The sequence below is a fragment of the Antedon bifida genome, chromosome 1 (assembly GCF_963402885.1).
Source record: "Antedon bifida chromosome 1, ecAntBifi1.1, whole genome shotgun sequence".
NCBI lineage: Eukaryota > Metazoa > Echinodermata > Crinoidea > Comatulida > Antedonidae > Antedon > Antedon bifida.
In genome coordinates, this window is record NC_136226.1 from 25490886 (window position 1) to 25513582 (window position 22697).

Consider the following 22697-nt stretch of genomic DNA (forward strand, 5'->3'; position numbering starts at 1 on the left):
GCCCTCACCTCTTTTCAAAATGATTGTGTTCAAAATCCCACATAAGTCGTTTGACATTTAAAAGTAGAAAAAAAGATCACATCGAGTCCAAACATAACATGGTAAGGACAAACCAATACATAAGAGTACAATTTTTTATCTTGAATAAACATACTTAGCGAAGAACGAATCAAATCTATGTTTTCAAATTGATATTGTACTTTTAGAGAGATGCGAATTAAGACTGCAACATGAATTTATTCCCCTGCGAATTTGCGCATCCGGACAAGAAGTTTGACTGCAAATTGTAGTGCGGCGTTTCATACACCTGTTGTTGAAGTTATGCTAGTTTGAACTCGGCAACCTAGATGTAATTTGCTGGAAGCATACGGATGTAAGAACAAACGAAATACGGAAATTATGAACATCTATTGGCCGATGCGTATTCACTGTCAGGTCTGCCTCTTGTGTTTTTATAATTTTACCTGAACGAAAGGTATAGATAATATTCGTTGATGACATCGTAAGTTTATTTGTACCGCGCGTCGATGTTTGATTTGCTTTATTTTATTCGGCAAAAGTCATTTTTTAAACAACATAGGCTACAGAAACAAAGAACAAAAATACAAAACCAATGGATAACGCATAAAAGTTTAAAAACTTGTTTCATTTCTTTTTAGAGTTTTATTTTTTCAACGTGTGTACCGCTGTATTTGAATACCTTTTATTCGAACCGCATTAGTGTACTATTCAATAGCTACGGGTAGGCCTAACGTACATTAGGCCTCTTGGTGGTGTTGCGGAATTTATTGTTAGCTATAGGCCTACATATTACTGTTCTTTTCCAAATCGTCCAAAGCAGAATTTTCCTAATTATTTTAGATATATGTTATTTGAGTTTGGCATTCAAAGATCTTGCAGTTGATTTGCTATGACATGACATGAGAGATGCGAAAACACATTAAATAGAAGTGTGAAATATGTACAAGTACTGTGTCATTAAATATTGTATCAAAACAGCTAAATTAATCCAATTCCTTGATCGGATTTATATTGAAACTATATAAGTAACGAGTTAAGGTTCCGATCCCTCTATAAAAGAATCTTTGTAATTAGTCATTTCCGAACTGAGTTCGTGTTCCATAAAGGCCTATTTACCCCGTGTTCCATAAAGGCCAATTTACCTCGTGTTCCATAAAGGCCTATTTACCCCAGGAATGTAAATCTAATATTTCCTATTTTAATTCTCGTTGATTATTCAATAGACGTGTGATTTGAGTGATTGTAGTTACTTCCAGGATGTTATACAAGGCATATAATGTGATAAGCACCCGTTATTTCTTTCAAATTAGATGTTGTTTTAATTATCAAGTTATTAAGTTGATACATTAATTTAAGTATCGGTGTGTTTAATCACCATGCACCATACTACTTAAGATACTTGGCGGTCCTTTTTGAATTAATAGTGGTTTGTACTAGGCCTGTATCAACAATGATGATTTTTCCTATTGTATTTAGGCCTAAGTTAATTAGATTTGCCACAAGTCTATTCTATTTACAGCGGGCGTATATTTGTTTTTTCTTCAGTACAGTTATGACACGCCATGTATACCAAATGTTTTCTTTGTACGAATATTAAGCCGGATCCTCGTTAGAACATATACTATCCCGACCTGTTAGACGGGGGTATCGCCATAAGTTAGCATGGCTTACAATTTGAGAAAAACTTACTTCAGAACCGACGACAGTTTATTGATCATCTGTTATGAATATTTTTTGTGCATAAAAATAACAATGGCATTGAAAGGAAACTAAAAAAATAAAATAAATTTCATAAAATATGTTTATATAACATATTTTTTATCAACTGGTTATCTTTAATGATATAGTTTTCCCCATTTTCTTACTTTCTATAATAATATACGGTACTTTGATTCTAGGCCTACATTATATTCAAAAGAACTTAGTATGGGCGGCTATTAGAGTAAAACATTAAATTGACATGTAGGCCTAACCTAATACAATTAAAATGCTAGTTTATTTTGTTACTTCGTGGCAACGCACGACACGTATAAAACTAACGCAACCGCTGTTGGTGGCATCAACAGCTGGTTGACGCGTATCAGCTCTTTTTTTGCAATCGAGTTTGTGCTATTAAAGAAAAAGTTCTAGATGGCACTATATACTGTACTTGGGCGTCTATTTAATTCGTTTGAACGGATTAATAATTATGATGTCCTAATGGTTGTTCAATAGTATTGACTATTTATTTTACCTACAGCTCATTAAATATAAAACAAGAAAAACTTTAATTTAATAATTATTCTGTATTGCCTGTCCCAAGAGCTTCATTAAAAAGTTCAATACTTAAACTATATGTGTTATCGTAGCCTATAGAATCAAATAGATCACATTCATCAGTTTTGTAATTAGTTAGTTGAACGTTTACTGGGGTGTCTAAACGCAGTTGAGCCAGTTCATCATCTGTGTTAAATAAAGGCCACTCGGTGTAAATTGGATTGTATTTGACAGTTGACAACTCCCCAATCTCATTTGGATCTCCGGTATGAGCGAAGTTGGTCCAGTAATACACCATACTATCCGACAGAAGCTGTTCTTCGGGTGTGTATTCATAACCCAAGTAATTAGCATTTTGAAATATAAACGGTAGATCACCTCCGTGACAGACACGCCCATAGCAAAATGACATGTCTTCGCCCCATGCTTCTTCGAAAGAAAGTGCATGAGCGAATTCGTAGAGATAAATGGCGGATTGTCCGTTTTGTTGAGCAGAAGTTGACGCGTATCGCGTTGAACAGGCGAACATCATGTCGGTAAACATATCACTCAGAACATCGCGTGAATCGTCATCGAGTAGTCCAAGCGAGTACGTGTCTGTGAGTTTTATCCCATCAATAAGACCAAACAGAGCAATAATGACTGTGCTTGCCAGAGCTGCGGACACAGGTTCTGACATTAAGGTGTACACGTAAGGCAGAGCATCCTCACTCATGGTACCCATTATCATTGGTTTGTCTTGGAAACTTTTCTGAGCGTATGCTTCGAGAGGATGCATGGGAATCTCAGTGCCGTCGATGATTGGACCCCAGTATTCAAAATTCTGAAGTAGATCATCGTAATCAACCATAGTGGCTACCTGAAGCTGTGCTTTCAAAACCTCGTCGGCTGAACGAGAGCGTAGGCATGTAATGTCACCAGAGCCGCAACCCAGACTTTCAGCTAAAAGAGCTCCAATCTCTACGGAACTAACCCGATCACGATACGGTAATGTGAATGGGTTACTCTGCATAATCGAACGTTGAAAGAGGCTGGCACTACCTGATGATGTCATATGTATGGCGACTGACTGTGCCCCTGCACTTTGACCGAAAAGCGTCACCTATTAGAAGATAATTATTTTTTTTATATTAATATAACATGTCTATGCCATTAAAGGTAAATGTAAAAGGTCTGCATCCAAAGTAAACTTTTTAGAGGGCGACATTTACCTCAAGGAAAACTGCTCGTGTGAACAAGAAACAACTGCATTCAGCATATCGATAATAATGATTATAGGCCTACTCTTCAAAATAAAAATATTTACCGAGTTTGGATTGCCACCAAATGCAGCGATATTTTCTTGTACGTATTTAAATGCCAATCGTTGGTCCAAAATAGCGAAGTTTCCATCCAGACTTTCCTCTTCACCATCAGCCACCAAAAATCCAAGGGCACCTGCATTGAGAAAATCTTGTTTTGTATGGTAAGCTTATCAATTTCATTACAGTAGAACTACATTAGGGAGACACCCTCGTGACCCAAAAAAAGTGTCCCCTTAATAGAGGTGTCCTCTGATTAGTGGGTGCAGTATAAAAACATATATTGCCATTCGTTCATTCCATGAACAGGGTGTCCAAAGGAGGGGGTTCCTACTGTTGTTATTTTTAAAAAGCAATAGCAAGAAAGAACCGTATATAGATACAGTAATTGCCAGTGGGACGTAGGCCTACTAAATACAAATGTATCATACGCTGCATGATACGGTAATATGGGTGGGTTCTCAAGACATACTTACCCACTCTGTAATTCATAACTACCAAGATTGTGTTTGTTGTATTTGCTAAATGCTGGCCGTCGTAGAGTGGAGTTGCTGCTCCACCGTGGTCGAAGTTACCACCGTGAACAAATATCATTACAGGCAGATTTGAGTTTTTATTCGTGTCCAGTGGAGTAAATATGTTTAAATACAAACAATCTTCATTGTACTGAAAATATAAATTATTAGAACGTTGTAGCATACAACTTTTTCTTTCAATCTTGTTTTGATTGTATTTTTTTCTTAGATGTTTTTTTTGTTGCTATTTCCATGAACTTCTTAAGATCCGTCTACATATACTATTAAACTAGATTGACAAAAAAAGTGTGATGTGCCCAAATATGGTGGTGATATGACGTCATCGTGTCCATAGGCACATCACATAAAGTTTAATAGTGTAGACAGAGCTTTAGTTTATTTCGGTTGTGGTTGTTGCCATTTACGCCGTTCTAATTGGAAATCGTTTCAATTTTAGGGAATATCATGATTATTGTAATAAATCATTAAAAAAAATTCAGATGAATTTATTCAATAATAAATTCAGCATTTTACGAATACAATAATACCATATGCTACATCTCAATTTAACAGCATTTACAACTTTTTGAATTTAAATGAATTTGAATTAACTGTATAGTTTTGTTTTACTTTTTTTTAAATGTAATACTTCTATAACAATACAATACATAAATGTCAAAAGTAACATACCCCCCCCCCCCCCCACCCACCACCAAAAAAAAAAAAAAAAAATATATAATAATAAATCAAACAAATAAAACCACTCTGTCAATTCAAACTTAATATGATTATTGTCAACTAATCAAGATTTAAGAAGTTCCATTTTTTGGAAAAGCAATATGTTGTTCGATCAATTTCTCGAATTTTAGAGCATTTTCACGCTGCTGCTCTAGCCCGCTACGTCACAAGAGATGACTCATTTGTTAGCTGAAAGCAAGCAGCAGTTATAGTACTAGACACTGACGTTTTTGCTAAAATGGAAACTCGACTATAATTTATAGGTCCCAGCTGCTGGACCAAAAAAACGTCTGGAAAAAGAGTCTATTAGAACATGTCATGCTAAAATTACAAATCCCAAAGCATTTCTGGTATTTATGAGTCCTATTTGACTATAGTACTGTAATTCGCTGTCAGATAATCATTGAATTATTATCAAAACAGTCTATTAAAGTTTTTGTTTGTAATAGGATACTTCATAATTATCTAGGCATGATGAAGTGACCCCAGACTTGACCTTAGCAATAAAATATATCTTTAAAACTGTTACGCCAATAAGCGAGCAGCGTTTTTTGTAAGAAATATTTCTTACTTGGATTCATCTTACGGCTTCTACAAGAATAAATAAAATATTTTGCATAGAGAATAGTAGGATTTAAGTAATCATTATCCACATTAGAAATACCAAGCCAAACATCCTATTCCTATAATGTAGCTGTATAGTTGTAAACACATCAAACAAAAAGATGATGGTACGGTACCTGCATGTTTGATTCATGTATGGCTATTGTGGTGATACGTATTAATATTTTGTAAACGTAAATTAATCTACCCAAGGATTATTTTGTTATATAGAATACTAATTATGTTAATATGGAATATAACAATAGAGTCCTTTTTATTATATTATATTATTGTTATTTATTTATACTTTTTAGGCATGACATTTCAGTTTTGTTACATAAGGCCTACATGTTATTATTGTTTTAGATTGCGCTATGAAATCTGTTATATGCTATTGTACAATGTGGTGTTCTATTATACTCAAACATAATAGGTTTCATTTTAATATACAATTTATATTTGATCAGTGTTTGTATACAGAGGCCTGTGATTGATTAAGTAATTTATAATAATACACTGTTGCTCTTGTTTTAGTTGTTACATTGTTTGTATACGAATATATATTTATTTAATACTTACTTGGTTATTAGGAATCCTAAAAATAGTATATTATTCTGTACATTAACAAAATAACACGTAACGAAAATCTAGCACAGGAGGCCAGTTCATTGATATTAGTAAATGAATGTAATAATTTACCACTTCTGGACAGGTTCCCATTGGATCGTCACAAATTTGTGGGCACCCTGGAGGCTGAGTAATACTCAAGAAAGTGTTGCTTCCAATTGAAAGAGGTTCCACTGGAGCCTTCCATCGCCTCTTCCCAACCGGTGGCATCGCATATGGAATACCGTAGAACACCCTCGTACGACTTGATAGTATCCCTTGTAACGTTCCATACTTCGTGTAAACGGGGTCCGTGTATTTCTGACTGCAGGTAGCAGACCCTGCGACGTTTCCTAGACTCTTCGCATGGGCATCGAAAAGTAGGCAGGTTAAAAGAAAACCCACAACCGCTAACATGATGACTTAAGTACGGCAGCGATGACTTCAATGACAATTTTAAATATTACCATAGACATAATCGATCATAATAGACCGGTGCAGTGTTAATAGTTGTTTGGTGAAATATGCTGGTAAAAATTCATGCTTTAATTCATCCTACTGATCAGTGTGTGTGCGCGCATGTTGAATAAAGCTATTGAACTGGTATTTTGTTAGCAGGTGGCCCTGATTGAATATTTTATTCACAACTCAAGCTGGGTGATTACATAAGGTGCTGTACCGTAGTTACAGCGACAAGATAAGCAGGAATAGATCAGAAAGCAGAAGCCAAAGTAGTTTCGTCAGGACAAATAATTTTGAATGAGGAATCCGAAACAACTATAAATAAACTGGAGTCACCAAAAACTGTATTGGATAATTTGTGTGTTTCAGCTTGTGATTGTATTCGAAAAGCTGTAATGCATTGTTGTTCTCTATGATAATTGTATAATATCAATACTTAAACAATAAATTGCATGTGAGTGTTGCATCATGGAAATGAAAACGCCCGTATCCCCGAAAGGAATAACATCGTATGAATGAATATGTGGCATACCTCTTGTAATGTTTCCAGTTGAACATTGAACAAGTTTTAAGGACCTGTTCAGACCTACGGATTTATGGTTTCGATCGTACTCGTATAGGTCTGAACTAGAAGTAGTTTGACCTGCCACGTCCGGGTCGCGATTTTTTTTCGTATATAAGTTGGGACCCCTTATGTGAAAGAAATACTTCCTAAATATAACTAAACATAACCCTCTAAACTATAAAGTAAAAATAAGTTGCTCATGGGATTCGAACCCCATACATCGACATGTAAATTCCATAAATCCACTCGACTACACAGACGGCATGAGCGAATTGTAGTTAGCTCAATTACGTCACACCTTATGGATATCAGTGAATATTTATGTTTATTTTATGACGTTTCATGAGGGGTCCCCAACTTATGTACCAAAAGAAAAATTAATTTAATCGATTATAGCCGAAGCCTATAGACAATCCTTAAATAGATTACAATAAAATATAAGGAAACATTTACCACTTCTGGACAGGTTCCTACTGGATCTCCACAAACTTGTGGGCACCCTTGAGGCTGAGTAATACTCAAGAAATTGTTGCTTGCGATCGAAAGAGGTTCCACTGGAGCCTTCCATCGCCTCTTCCCAACCGGTGGCATCGCATATGGAATTCCGTAGAACACCCTCGCACGACTTGATAGTATCCCTTGTAACGTACCATACTTCGTGTAAACGGGGTCCGTGTATTTCTGACTGCAGGTAGCGACGTTTCTAACACTCTTCGCGTGAGCCTCAGAAAGTAAGCAAGTTAAAAGAAAACCAAATACAGCTAACATGATGACCTGTGTGGGCATAGCAGCGACTTTGACTAAGTATGAGTTTGTAAGTATGATCAGAGACCAGCTCGATAATAAAAGTATATTAAAGATTTGGCGAAATCTGCTGGTTAACATTCATAGTTGTTTAAATCCATAATAGTTTGAAATGTGCGCGTGCAGAAGAAGTTATTATTCATTTCATAAAACGGGTATTTATGGCCCGATTAAACACGACTCATATTACGGTCATAGGATTACTTAAAAAATATTTATTTACATGCAACTCATGATTATTTTGGTTTATACATGGGGGTTTAATACACTGGTGCATTATGGGGTGTAAAATTGTGATCATTTGTACACTTTAGTATTTGCTTATAATCAGTAATAAAGTTATTGTCACGCAGTCTCTGAAAAAGAATTGAATTGATATGCATTTGCCTAGATACTATAAAGATAATCGGCTAGTGTACTGGAAAATATTTGTGTTAAATTTTGTATTCGGTAAGCTAAATAATAATAATAATAATAATCTATTGCTTTATGATTGTATGACATCAATACCTAAGCAAATGAATTGCCTCATAACCTATTTTGTCCCAGAAATCACATATTGCATTTTGGAAATCTCTATTCACAACGCTCCATGGTGTTTTGAAACGCATAAATGGCCAATTTCTTTTTGCTGAAAATACGGGCCACTTTTTCAGGTACTTTTTAGTTTTGTTTACATCTTCTTCTTGGTTCGGATTAGCATTATGAGCAAAATTTGCCCAATAATATACCATGGAGTTTGCCAGGCTTAATTCAGCGTGTGTGTATTTGTAACCTGCGAGTGTTGCGTCATGGAAAACAAATGGCAATTCGGACGAATGGCAGACGTGTCCTCGACAGAAAGTGAATTTTCCCCAAGCTTCGCTGAAAGAAAGTGCATGATCGAAGACGTACTTGTAGATATTTGGCATTCCGTGGCTTACAATCCCTCTTGTAATGTTTCTCGTCGAACATGTAAATATGTAGTCAGTAACAAGCTTACTTAGTAGGTCGCGTTGATCTAGTTTTAGTAGGTTCGGTGGGTATTCAAGCAAAACACGATACGCATCTTCACGGAAAATAGAAAGCACTAATTCTAGATATTCAGTGAAAGACACTCTACTACTCAAAGCTTCATAGACAAATATTCTACCTTCTTCGGTCAAAGATCCTATTATTACTGGTTTATGCTGAAACTGACCACTCTGGAATGCCTTTATCGGGTGCATAGCAATCAGTTCACCTCCAATAGTTGGACCCCATGCTTCAACTAGTTGCAGCAAATGAACTGGGTCGATGAACTTCAGTGAAGCTTTATCTTGGGCTTGAAGGATATCGTTTGCTGAAGAATGTCTCATACAATCAATATCTCTCAGACTACAGTTAAGGTACAAAGCAAAGAAGTCTCCAAGTAAGAGAGCACCAGTGTGTTTCCTGTATGGAAGAGTAAATGGATTACTCTCGACGATGGCACGATCAAAGAGATGGCTACTGGAATTGGAGATTAGATGAAGACCGACTGATTGCCCACCAGCACTCTGACCAAACAACGTCACCTGAAAAACGATTAAACGTTCGTTCTAAAATATTGTTTCCTTATTTATTAACAAATTTGACGCATTCAGTAATTCCAATAAGCTTATAATTTTAATTTCATTATGATGAACTAAAAGTCGATAGAGTTGGTTACAAATGTCTTACCACCAGATAGCTAAAATTCCAATAACACCGTACTGTAAACATTTTTTCTTATTTATCTTAGATATTTTATAACTTTTAAATAAGTTCTTCCTTTTTATCAAGGTCTTATATATGAAAGTATTAGTTCAAGAATGGGCTTAACTTTCATCAATTAAGAAAAAAGACAATTTCTATTTTACAAAAATAACAACAATTATTTTCAAACATACTCTATCTGGATCTCCACCAAATTGCTTGATATTTTCTTGTACAAACTGCAAAGCAAATTGCTGATCCAGAAACCCGAAGTTTCCTTCTATTGGATCATCTCCTTGAACGACGAGGAAGCCGAGTGCTCCTGTGTAAGAAATAGAAACAATGTTTTGTTACAAGGAAGGTTTGCAATCTTACAAATACGTACAATTCGTAATCATTTAGCCAGAAATATGTTTCAGTTTCTATCATAAAGGTCGCGACAAGACTTTCTAAAACTTTCAAAACGTTTCGATCAAATTGCATCAGTCCGTCTTCTATGGACAACTCAATGTTGTATATGCATTTCCGCCAAAAGAAGTATTATAAGAATATCTTTTATCGCATTTTGATAATGTTTACAAATGCAGTTTTCTTCCTTATTAATTAAGTAAACATGTTACGTAACGTCTGTGATTTATTGTCCAATATAATCTGCCAAGATCCTTTTTTTTTACTCACCAAGTCGATAAGCAATTGTCACTACAATGGTTTCTGTCATATTTGCTATGAATCTGCCGTCATAAATCCTTGCACCTATTCCACCATCAAGAAAGCTTCCTCCGTGTATGAACACCATCACGGGGAATCCAGAAGTCGCGTCGGTGTTAAGTGGACTAAATATGTTCAAATACAGGCAATCTTCACTAAACTAAAGCAGGAAAAAACTGTTTTTATTATAATTTTGTTTTCCAAATCTTCTAACAAACTGTAAACAAGATTACAAACTAGAATAATAAAACATAATAATTGTTGTATAGGCCTACAGACTGATGTTATTCTTGTTTATAGGATAATTCAATTCAATTTATTCCGGATTTTACCAAACAAATAATAACACATACATCACACATGCTAGACCCGGGGGCGGGGGACTCCTACAGCGAACTCAATCGCTTTCGATGGGACGTCCCAGCCTGCAGTGACACACCATTACAAATGTTTTAAATAAATTGGTTAAGACCAAGCATTGCTTGTTTCAAATCAGATCAAATATAATACTCATATAAGATCATAATAAAAATATTAAACTGGATTAAATACAACAACAAAAAACAACCATTTTGTCTCGTAAGACTTTAAAGTTTTCTTTCGTGGATTACTTCTTTAAGTTTAACAGAAAAAAGCCTAACATCAAGTACGCATATTATACCCTGGACATCTGACGGAATTAAATCCCAGATCCGAAGAAATCTAATGAACGTACTGTTTAGTTAAAGAAAGCATCAGTTCTAATTTATAGATTTTCCTCAAATTAGATATTTAATTAATGAAACCGTATGCAATTAAATCAATAATGATTAATTTATCTTTTTAAGATGATGTCATCAGCCACACAAGATGTATACAGCTACTGTAGTTCAACCAATCTTTAAAGGGCAGAGGGTGAGTAGGTTTTTAAAGTAAAATGTATATCCAGGACTCCAATGGATAAACTCTGATAATATCAAATCTGTGTCGGTCAATTGTCCAAATCTATAAAGTACTTCAAAGGTACGGTAGTGAATTTCTTGGCACGCATTTATTAGTTCCATTTTGTATAACTTTCCGGTGGTATTGAAACTTCCGATTAAATCAAAATAAACCACCGAGATCCGGAATCGATTGTGTAGGCCTGTATAATCACATCAAATGCTGGGAACGATGGTCCGATCAGATTCGTGATTTATTTGAGGCGATAACGCAATACACATTTCAATAAGACGTTTTCTTGGCACATATTTTATAATTGTCTATTTAGTTTGAATTTAATTGATTAAGTTTTCCTGTGGCCTTGTTTCACTTGTAACCAAAATAAACCATTGTTATCCGGTAGTTGTATTCGTAATGACCACCCCATGACCTAACAAGTTTACGATGAACTTGGTCAATGTGACAGCATTGTACGTACGTGGTGGGTACGGTACAGCATTTAAAAGACATTTTAAAGATCAGTTTCAATTTTTACAATTTGCGCTGATCTCCATATTGTTCTCTGTTGTTCAGTGTCGCGATATACAAATCACCTAGAAACAGTTTGAGATCGGAATAGATTTTTTTAAACAGAGTCATATATTCTATAATATATATATATATATCTGTAAAATTGGAAAAATTGAAAAAAAGAATCTGAACATTTCGACACAGAAACAGCAAATGAACGCCTTACAGCAAACTTATTTTGAAAAATGGCATGAGTTTCATTCTGAGAAACTTAACGTTGTTCCCATATATTGCGCAGATTATTACGAATTCTTCTTTAACAAAAATTACTACTAACCCAATACTATGTATTATTAGGCCTACATTACAATATCTGAGTAAGCCATGAATATTTTTACACCACTGACATTACCACTGTCAGTGAACTTAACTTTCTCCATGGTCTATTTCCATCTTGGTTGGTTGGCTGCTTTTTAGGTTCAAGTCATCGGAGAAAATCTGTCTTTCCTAACTCTTCCATATTTTGTTTAGTAATTGGTAGGCCTACTTACAGTTTCAGGACAGGCATTCGGTGGTTCATCGCATGTCTGAGGGCAGCCAGGTGACCGATAAACAGCTGGAAAAATAAAAGGATCCCATGAATGAGGCTCTTCTGGTGATCGCCAACGTCTCCAGCCAATTGGAGGAGCGGCGTACGGGATACCATAGAACATGTTGGCTTCATCTGTCTGAAATCCCTTAACTCTTCCATATTTTGTTTGAACAATCGGTGATGATGAACATGACACTTCAAATGTTGATAAAAACATAAACAATATGGCGGCAATAAACATTCTAATTGGATACTTCATCTTAGAATGCTATTCCAAAATGACATATGAATTAAGTAGAACGATAAACACAGTTTTAGAAGGAAATTTGATGACGTAACGTAAACACGGAAGTATTATTGGTCGCTTTTGATGGTTCTAATGCTTTTATTTCCAGTCGAGGTTAAAGATGTACTGTCCCTTTGACTAATTCCAAAAAAATAAAAAATAACAGATTTCGAAAAAAGGTGGGTCATTTTAAAGTATCATAATAGTTATTAACTATCACCAAAAATTTGTCGAAAAAAAAATCATTTAACTGAAATACAGACGTTTTTTTGTTTAAAAAATAACTTTGACTTCCAGACAAAGTTTTCGATCAAAACATATCCCATAATGAAACGCGCTTGTTTGGCTACTCTGTATGCATAATCATAAAACTTCCTCACGATCTGTGTGAAAATACCTTCTCAACCGTGACGAGTTGTAAACAATCCTAATTAGCATATGCATAATGCGTACTCGTGGTTTGAAATCTTTGTTTACTTTCGCTCGCGACGATTTTCCAGACGAAATGTAATCAATCTAATTTACCTGTTAATTACGTAAACTTGTTGCTTTTGGCTTGAATTTTCGACTTAAAGTGAATAACTTTAATATTACTTTAATATGGCCAATTTAAATTTAGAATATTTTGACCTTCATTTTTTTGTGTTTCAAGGGACAATACATCTTTAACGGAAGCATACGATTGTGTATACAAAAACATCCTCTACTATTATATAGATCGTATAAGTTTAAAAGGTCAAGGAATACTACTTCACAAACAATGCAAATTGTATTACGTAGTAGGCCTATGTCTTACATAATATTATTCAGTTGACTTGATTTGGTGTTTTATTGGTTTTTAATTTTAAAAGTACAGTGTAACCCAAAAGCGGGTATTTTAAGGAAGTGAGATTATGCCTCAAATAGATCACGAACATTTTGGCATATTATCAACTTCTTACTACATAAAATTCTACTTGGCCTATAATTAATAATGTTATTATTGTAATAAATGTTGACAATGGTATTCATGTGAGTCGGGTAAACCTATATATACTTCCCAAATGCCAAGTTAAGCTTGGTTATCTGTATAGACGCAGCACAAAGACGAAAGCGCAACGCAAGCGATTTTGACCAATAACAAACAGTCCGGATAATCCATCGCTTGTGATCGGTCAAATTACTTGGGTTGCGCTTATTACTTGCATTACGCTTACATACTTGCATTGCACTTACATACTTGTATTGCGTCCTACTAAGTAGTGGGAACCATTATTCTATTACATTTAAAGGCCCTTACCAGTCGAACACTCAACCGATACGCAACAAACGGTCGATCGAATACAGTGATCGGAAACCAGTCATGCGTATCTGATAAATAAACAATTGTTGCTACCACCACCGCCGCAACAATACACACAATATTATTTCAGTCGCTGTAAAAAGGCATTAATGATTCAAGTGGCTCTGTTAATAAAAAAGGCCAACAATGTAGAAGTACATGGAAGTTAAAACTACATTGGTCTTCAACATGTAACCGTATGCTACTACGGCTAAATCATGGATTATAACGGTAAGACAAAAGCTTAACCTGTTTTACCTTCCCAACATCAAACTTAGTCTTAGGCTATAACTAGGTGCTTAGTGAGGCGCACAGGCTTTTGATTGGACCAGACAGAAGCTCAATTGAATGGGCTACTAAAGCACAGGCTTATTTAATTTACTGATCAAATTATAAAACAACCATAACAAATACTGGAATACAAATAGGCTAGGCTAGGGCCTACACATATCCATAGAACATAGATAGCTTACTAATCATCCCTTCATTCCAATTTGAATATAATTACAATTTAAATTCCAATTTTTTTATAAAAGTAACCAGTCTAGATCTCTAATGTTTTTAATAATGTCATTTAATTTTATTTCCAGCATTCTCGGGTACAACCACAAATGATCTTCAGGCATGCTCTTGTTGTGGACGCACATTTAACCCTGAAACATTGGTAAGATTATAATATTATAGAAATATCAGCTTTGGCATAAAAATGATGGTCACAATTTCCCAGCCAATCAGTGAACCATCTACACATGCTCCTCAGCCACGTCCACCCATGGAGAAGAAAGTACACTGTTAACCTTTATAAATAATGTTATTGTTTTCTTTACAGCAAAAGCATCAGAGAATATGTAAAAAGGTAGAAAATAAGTCCAAGAGCAGAAAGGTGTTTAATTCTGCTAAACAGAGAGCTATTGATAGTGATGTACCTTTAACTAAAGCTAAAAAAACTCAGCCAGTTGTAGTCAAGGTAAGACCAGGTGTATAGTTTGTACACCAATTAATTATCTACTCTGTAGGAGCAATGTGGTCATAGTCTTTATCTAACAGCCTAGGAGTCTACCTATTTCCTTTTTGGAACACTCTAAGCATTCCTATGTCGTAATATTTTTCTTCTTATCCTACTGTTTTACATTGATAAATCGTTCATTTTTCTATTACAGAGCAACCCAGTGAAAATCACCAATTGGAGAGAGCAACATCTTGATTTTATCAACTCAATCCGTTCTGCACGCCAAGTCAGTAAAGCGTTGAAGACCGGAGGTCCACTACCACCCCCTCCACCACCATCAATCAATCCAGGTACTCCTAATTCTTGAGTGCTGCTACATTTAGTTTTGTTAAGATGAAACAAAGGTTTACTCTCTTTTTAGTTTATTGTGTGCGTGTTGACCTCCTGAATTTGATAGAATGTAGGTCCCTAAAGTTGTTTAAATGATATGTTCGTGTTGATTTTAAATATGACCCTATCTGAAAGTTGACATGTATGATTTAGGGATGTTAATACTCTTAAATAAATAAGTAACTGTGTGATTGTTAATATAAAAGTTTATATATTTTTAAAATTTCATATGCATCCACCATAACTCACCAATTACAGGGTGGATAAACTATTTTATAAGTATTTTATATAAGTCTCATTTGAGGCTTAGGGAGTGGAGTTGAAAGAGTCATGAGTTACAACCCAGGCACTAGGTCAGGATTGAACCATGGACCTTGGGATTGGAAAGCATATTAACCACTACATTTGGCACCTTATTTGGAAATAAAATGGGCCAATTATGAAGTTCATTGCTAAATGGAAAAAAACATTTTCGTAAATTAAAGTGTTTTATCAATCTAATGTCATAGTTTTTATTTGTTGCTATTTTTAGATTATATTCAGTGTCCTCATTGTAGTCGACGGTATAATCAAAAGGCTGGTGAAAGACACATTCCGTTTTGTGCAACACGATCAAAGACGTTCGGTGCCCCTGTTAAACCACTCCACAAAACTGCTGTTGCTGATGTAGGATATAGCTCAACTGGAATAAGAAAATCTGTAAGAAACATTTTATTTGACTTGATTTAAACAAAAAAAACCTTAAAAGGTAAAATACTGGAGAAAATAACATCTTCTCTTTTTATTTTTCTTCTAAAAGTGATTAACATCTTGAGTAGAGTCTTGAGTTTTTTAGTTTGAACATGGTATTATTCATATTGAAGGAATCATAATAATGAACTGTCCATCAATTATTTCTGTTATATAGTATGATAGCAATGTAGTACGGAGGAAGCCAAATGGGGGTGTAGCTTATTCAGGACGCAACTTTGAAGATGATAATTTTCGGCCAATGCAGGAACGAAGTCGAACAAACATTGGATTTGGTCGAAGTAAGCTTTATCTCTAGTTTCTCCTCCCTTAACACATACATTGCTAATTTCTCTACTTTTTTCCCCTCTACAAAAAATTTAATCTATCATTATTTAATTTTAATGTTTAAGGTTCATTTGCCAGTCGTCCAAAAAGTAATTACTCTTCCAGTGGAAGTCAAACGCTTGGCAAAAAAACATTGAGACCCAAAAGTGCTAAATTGAATCAACATGTCAGGTTTGTAAAATAATTATTTTATATCTAAAGCTCTGTCTACACTAGTTTGACAAAAGTGTGATTTGCTGAAATATGGTTGTGATATGACATCATCGTGTCCATATATGGGCACATCACATTTCTTTGTCACATAGAGTTTGATAGTGTAGACAGAGCTTAATACACACTACAGCTTTTGTTTTTGAATAGTTGTTAAAATTGTGTATTGGAGAGGTTAACACATATGGCTCTGTCAACACATAACTATTTATACATTTACAGATTCGCTGATACTAGCAGTAGTGACAGCTACAAAACATCAGCACCTAGGTCTGGATACCCCTCTCATGATCCTCCAACATATTCATCAGTTGGTAGTGGTAACAGGGGTATGAACCACGGTCAAGAAAATGGAGATGATAGGAGCAGGTATGGAAGCCAAGGCTCATTTCGAACGACAAAAGCAAGTCAGCTTCGTAGTATGAGCAGAAATCAACCAATCAGTGTTGGCGGTGCAAGAGATACGTCTATGCATGAAACGTTAGTGTTATCATTATTTTATTACTTTGTTTATACAATAATGATGAGGAGGAAATATTGATATTTTGATATACTAGTACTGAAATCTTATTATTATTAATAATAATATTATTATTACATTTCTTTACCCAGAGTAGCCAACTGGTTTTCTTTGAAGCCCTGCATACAACGTTATACATTGTTACAAACACAGCAGAGACTTAGTTATTAATAAATAAGTCTCAGTTCTCAATTCAACATGAAAATTGTTCCATATATCTCCTACCTCCTTGAGTATATTGTTTTTTTGTACCTGAAACCTTTCTTAGTAAAGTTGTGTGGAATTTTGTTTTTTATGTATTTAAGAGTTTTTGTCTGCGTGTGCAATTATTCTTTCATTTATATATGCATTATTGATATTGGTTCCAGTTTTATTATAGAAATTATTAGCATTTTTCATATTGTTTATAGAACAACTACATTAGATCTCAATGGTGTACAAAATGGCGGCCTCAACCAAAGAGGAAGGAGCCCAAGAAGCATGTCATCCGCTAAACTACAACCTACTATGCAAAATGGATTATCCCCTCGTCCTCCTACCTCCCCAAGAGGACAACAAAATGATGGTAGAGTGCTGAAAGAACACTCTAGCCCGAGTGTGTTGACATCCTTTGACGAGGCAACAGGATCGCCTGCACCTTTCTGTTACAACTGTGGAACCATGTTCCCTTTGGCAGATGCAAGGTTTTGCTGTGGCTGCGGTATTAAAAGAGCGTATTTAACACCCATTTAGGTATAGATGCCACTGTGTATATTATCGTAGAAGGAGATAGGTAAATGTGAAGCATCCTCGTATTACAGTATTGTGTGGGGGAATTTTTCTGCATCGACATTCATTCGACAGTGCATGATTCTAAATTTGTTTTAATTGTCAATAACTAATTATCTAATTACATTTAATTAGTAAACAGGGTTACATTAGGTGGTTAAAATCAGTACTGAAAGTATAAACCAACTTTATGTACCATCGAGTAAAAATGCTAGAAGTAACGCGCGATTTACCAAATTTTGCCTTACGTAAATTGATATATAGATTCTTTGAGATAGTGAGGCTATCATTGAATATGTTTATTTATATATATAAATTGACAGGCACAGAACAATAAACGGTGAAAATTAATTAAAAAAAAGATAAATATGATAAAATCAGTGAGAATGCAAAGCCCACGCACACCACTAGGAATCCTTATCATACCTTTTGTTAATTTCATAAAATAAATTTCAAAACCATTGGGTTTACTCGCTAGAGACCTATTCCAGTAAAACTGAAAACAATGATCAAGGAACAAGTCGTGAAAAATGTTAATGTTGAAGTTCTAGATGTGGGCCACCACATTATTCAGACAAATTAGAATTTAAATATTGTATAATAATAATATTAATTAATAATACATTAGTGGTGTACTGTACTAGATATTGCATTTTGACTTTCGACACGGGCCTGTAGGCCTAAATATGTAACCGAGGTCGTATTCGTATTGACAAGTCTTAAAACAATTATTTTGTTTTTTAATTGAAAAAAAATGTAAATACTGTAGATAGAGGAGAGTGGAAACTGTATGTTAGATGTCATACGTGCAATAATAATAAAAAACACATATAATTGTCTTTATACATCAATTTAATTTCATCAATATTTTACTAGACTCATTAGTAATTTGTATCTAACATTTTAATGTAATTACTTACATCTTTATGAAATTATTCAATTCGTGAAAATAGTTTCTTTTAAACAGTGACGATGAAATACAACTCTATAACAATGAGAATAATATAATTCAATAAGAAATTACGTTTAAAAGGAACGATTTCAACTCCATAATTGGGACATCGTAGTCATTCTCAAATTCAATTAATAGCCTAAATTAATGCAACTAAATATGATTGAGGTTGGGCAAGTACTGTTAAAAAAGGTTGTTCCCTTTTAAATCAATCTTCGTTTTCCAACTTAAAAACTTAGCAGATTAAGGGGGGGGGGGGGGGGGGATGGGGGGTGAGTTGGGATGTACAACAAAGGCAAAGCCTGAAACCGTTGTACTGTGTGCAGTAACAACGCTCAACATCGTACAAAAAAATGTTAGACAAAATAATATTTTTTTTTAATCCAATCAAATGACGTCATGGTCAATAAAAATAAAATCGTTGTATCGTCACGATATTATTGCTCTTACTAATCATTACGTCATTTGATTGGACGTGTGAAAATATTATTTTCATCAAAGGCAGCATAGATGGCTATCCTATAGTTATGGTTTTAGATTTCTTTTTGTTTATGTAAGAAAATGCATACTTATTTATCGTCGATCGTTATCGTCCTAGTATAAATGGGTTTTAACACTATCCCATCAACATAACAAGTAATACTAAAGTAATACATTAAATATTATTACCATAGAATTTCTATTATTATCATAGAAATCTGTGAACATGACACACAGTGTTTTCCATCGTCTAGTAATCATTGTGCAAATATTTTGGTCTTGTTGAAATGCATATTCAATTTTCGAAATTTAAATGTTACCGGTATTGGAATATTTTAACGAAATGAAACTTTTATTAAATCCATTCGTATACAGTATATATGGCTCCCGATGCGCTGTATAAAACATTGTTGGATACAAAAGAGTGTTTCCATTTAAATCAGTTATTTGGTATAATGTGCAATATGATTAATTAATAATATTTAAAGTTGCTTAAGGAGTGACATTTATCATTTAATTTGCAAATGACATTTCCTCGTTTATATCAGCAACAGATAAAGCTTTACCAAACAGTTTTACTTCGTCAATCAATCCTTGGTATGCATTTTCCCACCTGTCTTCATATCCTCCAATATAAATCGGGTGGTTTACTGTCGGGATGGGTCCAGAACAACAATTGGATTCACCTTTTAACTGTGCATCTAAATAAAACTGTATTGTACTACCGTTGTAGGTCATAGCAACATGATGCCAGATATCGTTTGTGTATGTAGCGTCAAACAAAAAACTGTTTCCTCCAGAAAACATTTTACCTCTGATAACAGATTCAGATCTTGCTTTTCGTATTTCGAATTCACCTTTCGTATGAAAACCGTTGTTTATTATACCATAGAAATTATTTCCGTTATCGTTAATTTTTAACCAGAAACTAACACTGAAGTTTGAACCAAAACTGAAGTGCTGAAAATCTTGAATAATGACTATTTGATTTCCATTGAACAGAGCAGCTCTTCCATTTACACCTTGTGCATATGTCAGCTCTTCGCCAGCAATGACACCATGACGCTCGTTTCTAGACATGTCATCCACGTTACCTTCAAATGCGTAATGCGCCAATATATACGGGTATGGCGTCATCCTATCAATATCGGTTACAGTATTGGTATTAGAAACTAGCGTTACCGTATCGGAGGCTGGTGGTAACATATCAGAATATAGCGTTACCGAGGCTAGTGGCAACGTATCAGAATATAGCGTTACCGTATCCGAGGTTGGTGGTAACGTATCAGCATATAGCGTTATCGTATCCGAGGCTGGTGGTAACATATCAGAATATAGCGTTACCGAGGCTAGTGGCAACGTATCAGAATATAGCGTTACCGTATCCGAGGTTGGTGGTAACGTATCAGAATATAGCGTTACCGTATCCGAGGTTGGTGGTAACGTATCAGCATATAGCGTTACCGTATCCGAGGTTGGTGGTAACGTATCAGCATATAGCGTTATCGTATTCGAGGCTGGTGGCAACGTATCAGAATATAGCGTTACCGTATCCGAGGTTGGTGGTAACGTATCAGCATATAGCGTTATCGTATTCGAGGCTGGTGGCAACGTATCAGAATATAGCGTTATCGTATCCGAGACTGGTGGTAACGTATCAGAATATAGCGTTATCGTATCCGAGACTGGTGGTAACGTATCAGAATATAGCGTTATCGTATCCGAGACTGGTGGTAACGTATTAGAATATAGCGTTATCGTATCCGAGACTGGTGGTAACGTATCAGAATATAGCGTTACCATATTAGAAACTGGCGTTACCGTATCCGAGGCTGGTGGTAAAGTATCAGAATATAGCGTTACCGTATCCGAGGCTGGTGGCAACGTATCAGAATATAGCGTTACCGTATCCGAGGCTGGTGGTAACGTATCAGAATATAGCGTTACCGTATCAGAGGCTGGTGGCATCGTATCAGAATATAGCGTTACCGTATCCGAGGCTGGTGGCAACGTATCAGCATATAGCGTTATCGTATTCGAGGCTGGTGGCAACGTATCAGAATATAGCGTTATCGTATTCGAGGCTGGTGGTAACGTATCAGCATATAGCGTTACAGTATCCGAGGCTTGTGGTAACGTATCAGAATATAGCGTTACAGTATCAGAGGCTGGTGGCAACGTATCAGAATATAGCGTTACCGTATCCGAGACTGGTGGTAACGTATCAGAATATAGCGTTACCGTATCCGAAGCTGGTGGCAACGTATCAGAATATAGCGTTATCTTATTAGAAACTGGCGGTACCGTGTCGGAGGCTGGTGGTAACGTACCAGAATATAGCGTTACCGTATTAGAAACTGGCGGTACCGTATCGGAGGCTGGTGGTAACGTATCAGAATCTGGCGATACCGTATCGGAACGTAACGTTACCGTACCGTAACACGAAGGTATCATATTATTCGGGCGACTAACGTTACTGTTTATGTGTTGAAATCTGACGCATTTTGTTTTACCTATTTTCTTAATGCACAATTCCTTTTCGCCTACTTTTAATTGTATCAGGTCTTTTCCACATCTACTTGCCTCAATGTGAAGCGACAATATTTCTGATGATATGACTAACAGAAGGTATTGGCGAAACATTATCTAGAAAATAGAAACGATCGGTGAGATTCATATTTAGACAGTGGCGTAACGGATATGAGAACTCACTGGCTAAACCCAGGAGCCCGGAGCTTATGGGGGACTCAGAGCAGGGCAGGGCTTAAAACGGCCACTTAGGGTTTCTAAACCAGGGGCCTCAGACCTCTACGTTAAGCCATTGTGGACACACTTCTAAACGAAAGTACGAATGAATGGATAAAAAAAACGGACATTTAACGAATTGATTTAATAACTAAACCATGTTTTTCCTCCAGTTTTCAGAACCTTGCTGTATACATACTTACACAATACGATGATTGATTAATTAATATGAAAATTAATTAAGTAGCCCCGGTATAGACAATTAACGTAACTTGTATTCACCTCTATTTGTGACGTGGTGACAGATGTAGGAACTACTAACAGGCCACAAACGCGGTTGACGGGCAAATCAAGTTTGCTTTTTGATTCGGTGTTTGGTTGACGACAAATTTAATTAGTAACAATTATGTCATTTCAAATCTATAGTCAGCGCAAATAAGAACTGTGTTGTAGGTACGACTATGGAACTATAAATTAGGTCTACCTAATTAATATGTCCACGGTATAACTATAGACTATAACTAGTTGAATATATATTTATTTTTTTACAACAGCTTGATTAAAAAACGCTTATTAGGAAGCTTCTGATTTGCGTCAACCGAGTCAAGTTGTTAGATTGCCTTGCGACGAGCTAGGACCTTATATAAATTATGCTTTATTTTACGTCATTTTTCCATCGTCTGTAAAATCTATTTCAATTTT

The 22697-nt window shown here is 35.4% G+C and overlaps 2 protein-coding genes across 2 annotated transcripts; one reads left to right on the forward strand and one right to left on the reverse strand.

Annotated features, from left to right (window-relative positions):
* Positions 1-1804: 1804 nt before the first annotated feature.
* LOC144835568 (uncharacterized) lies at positions 1805-12560 on the reverse strand. The gene is made up of 10 exons (XM_078690652.1): positions 12257-12560; positions 10245-10434; positions 9761-9888; positions 8377-9406; positions 7521-7867; positions 7287-7317; positions 6134-6462; positions 4055-4244; positions 3584-3714; positions 1805-3379 (listed from the first exon to the last, which is right to left on the reverse strand). Exons 1-10 carry the CDS (start codon positions 12554-12556, stop codon positions 2300-2302), a joined length of 3756 nt encoding a protein of 1251 aa, XP_078546778.1. The 5' UTR covers positions 12557-12560; the 3' UTR covers positions 1805-2299.
* A 1452-nt stretch (positions 12561-14012) lies between these two features.
* LOC144851498 (uncharacterized) lies at positions 14013-18649 on the forward strand. Its single transcript, XM_078709035.1, has 9 exons — positions 14013-14135; positions 14495-14568; positions 14734-14871; positions 15065-15203; positions 15776-15942; positions 16151-16274; positions 16386-16491; positions 16753-17010; positions 17461-18649. The coding sequence occupies exons 1-9, from the start codon at positions 14123-14125 to the stop codon at positions 17780-17782; spliced, it is 1341 nt and encodes a 446-aa protein (XP_078565161.1). The 5' UTR covers positions 14013-14122; the 3' UTR covers positions 17783-18649.
* The last annotated feature ends 4048 nt before the right edge of the window (positions 18650-22697 follow it).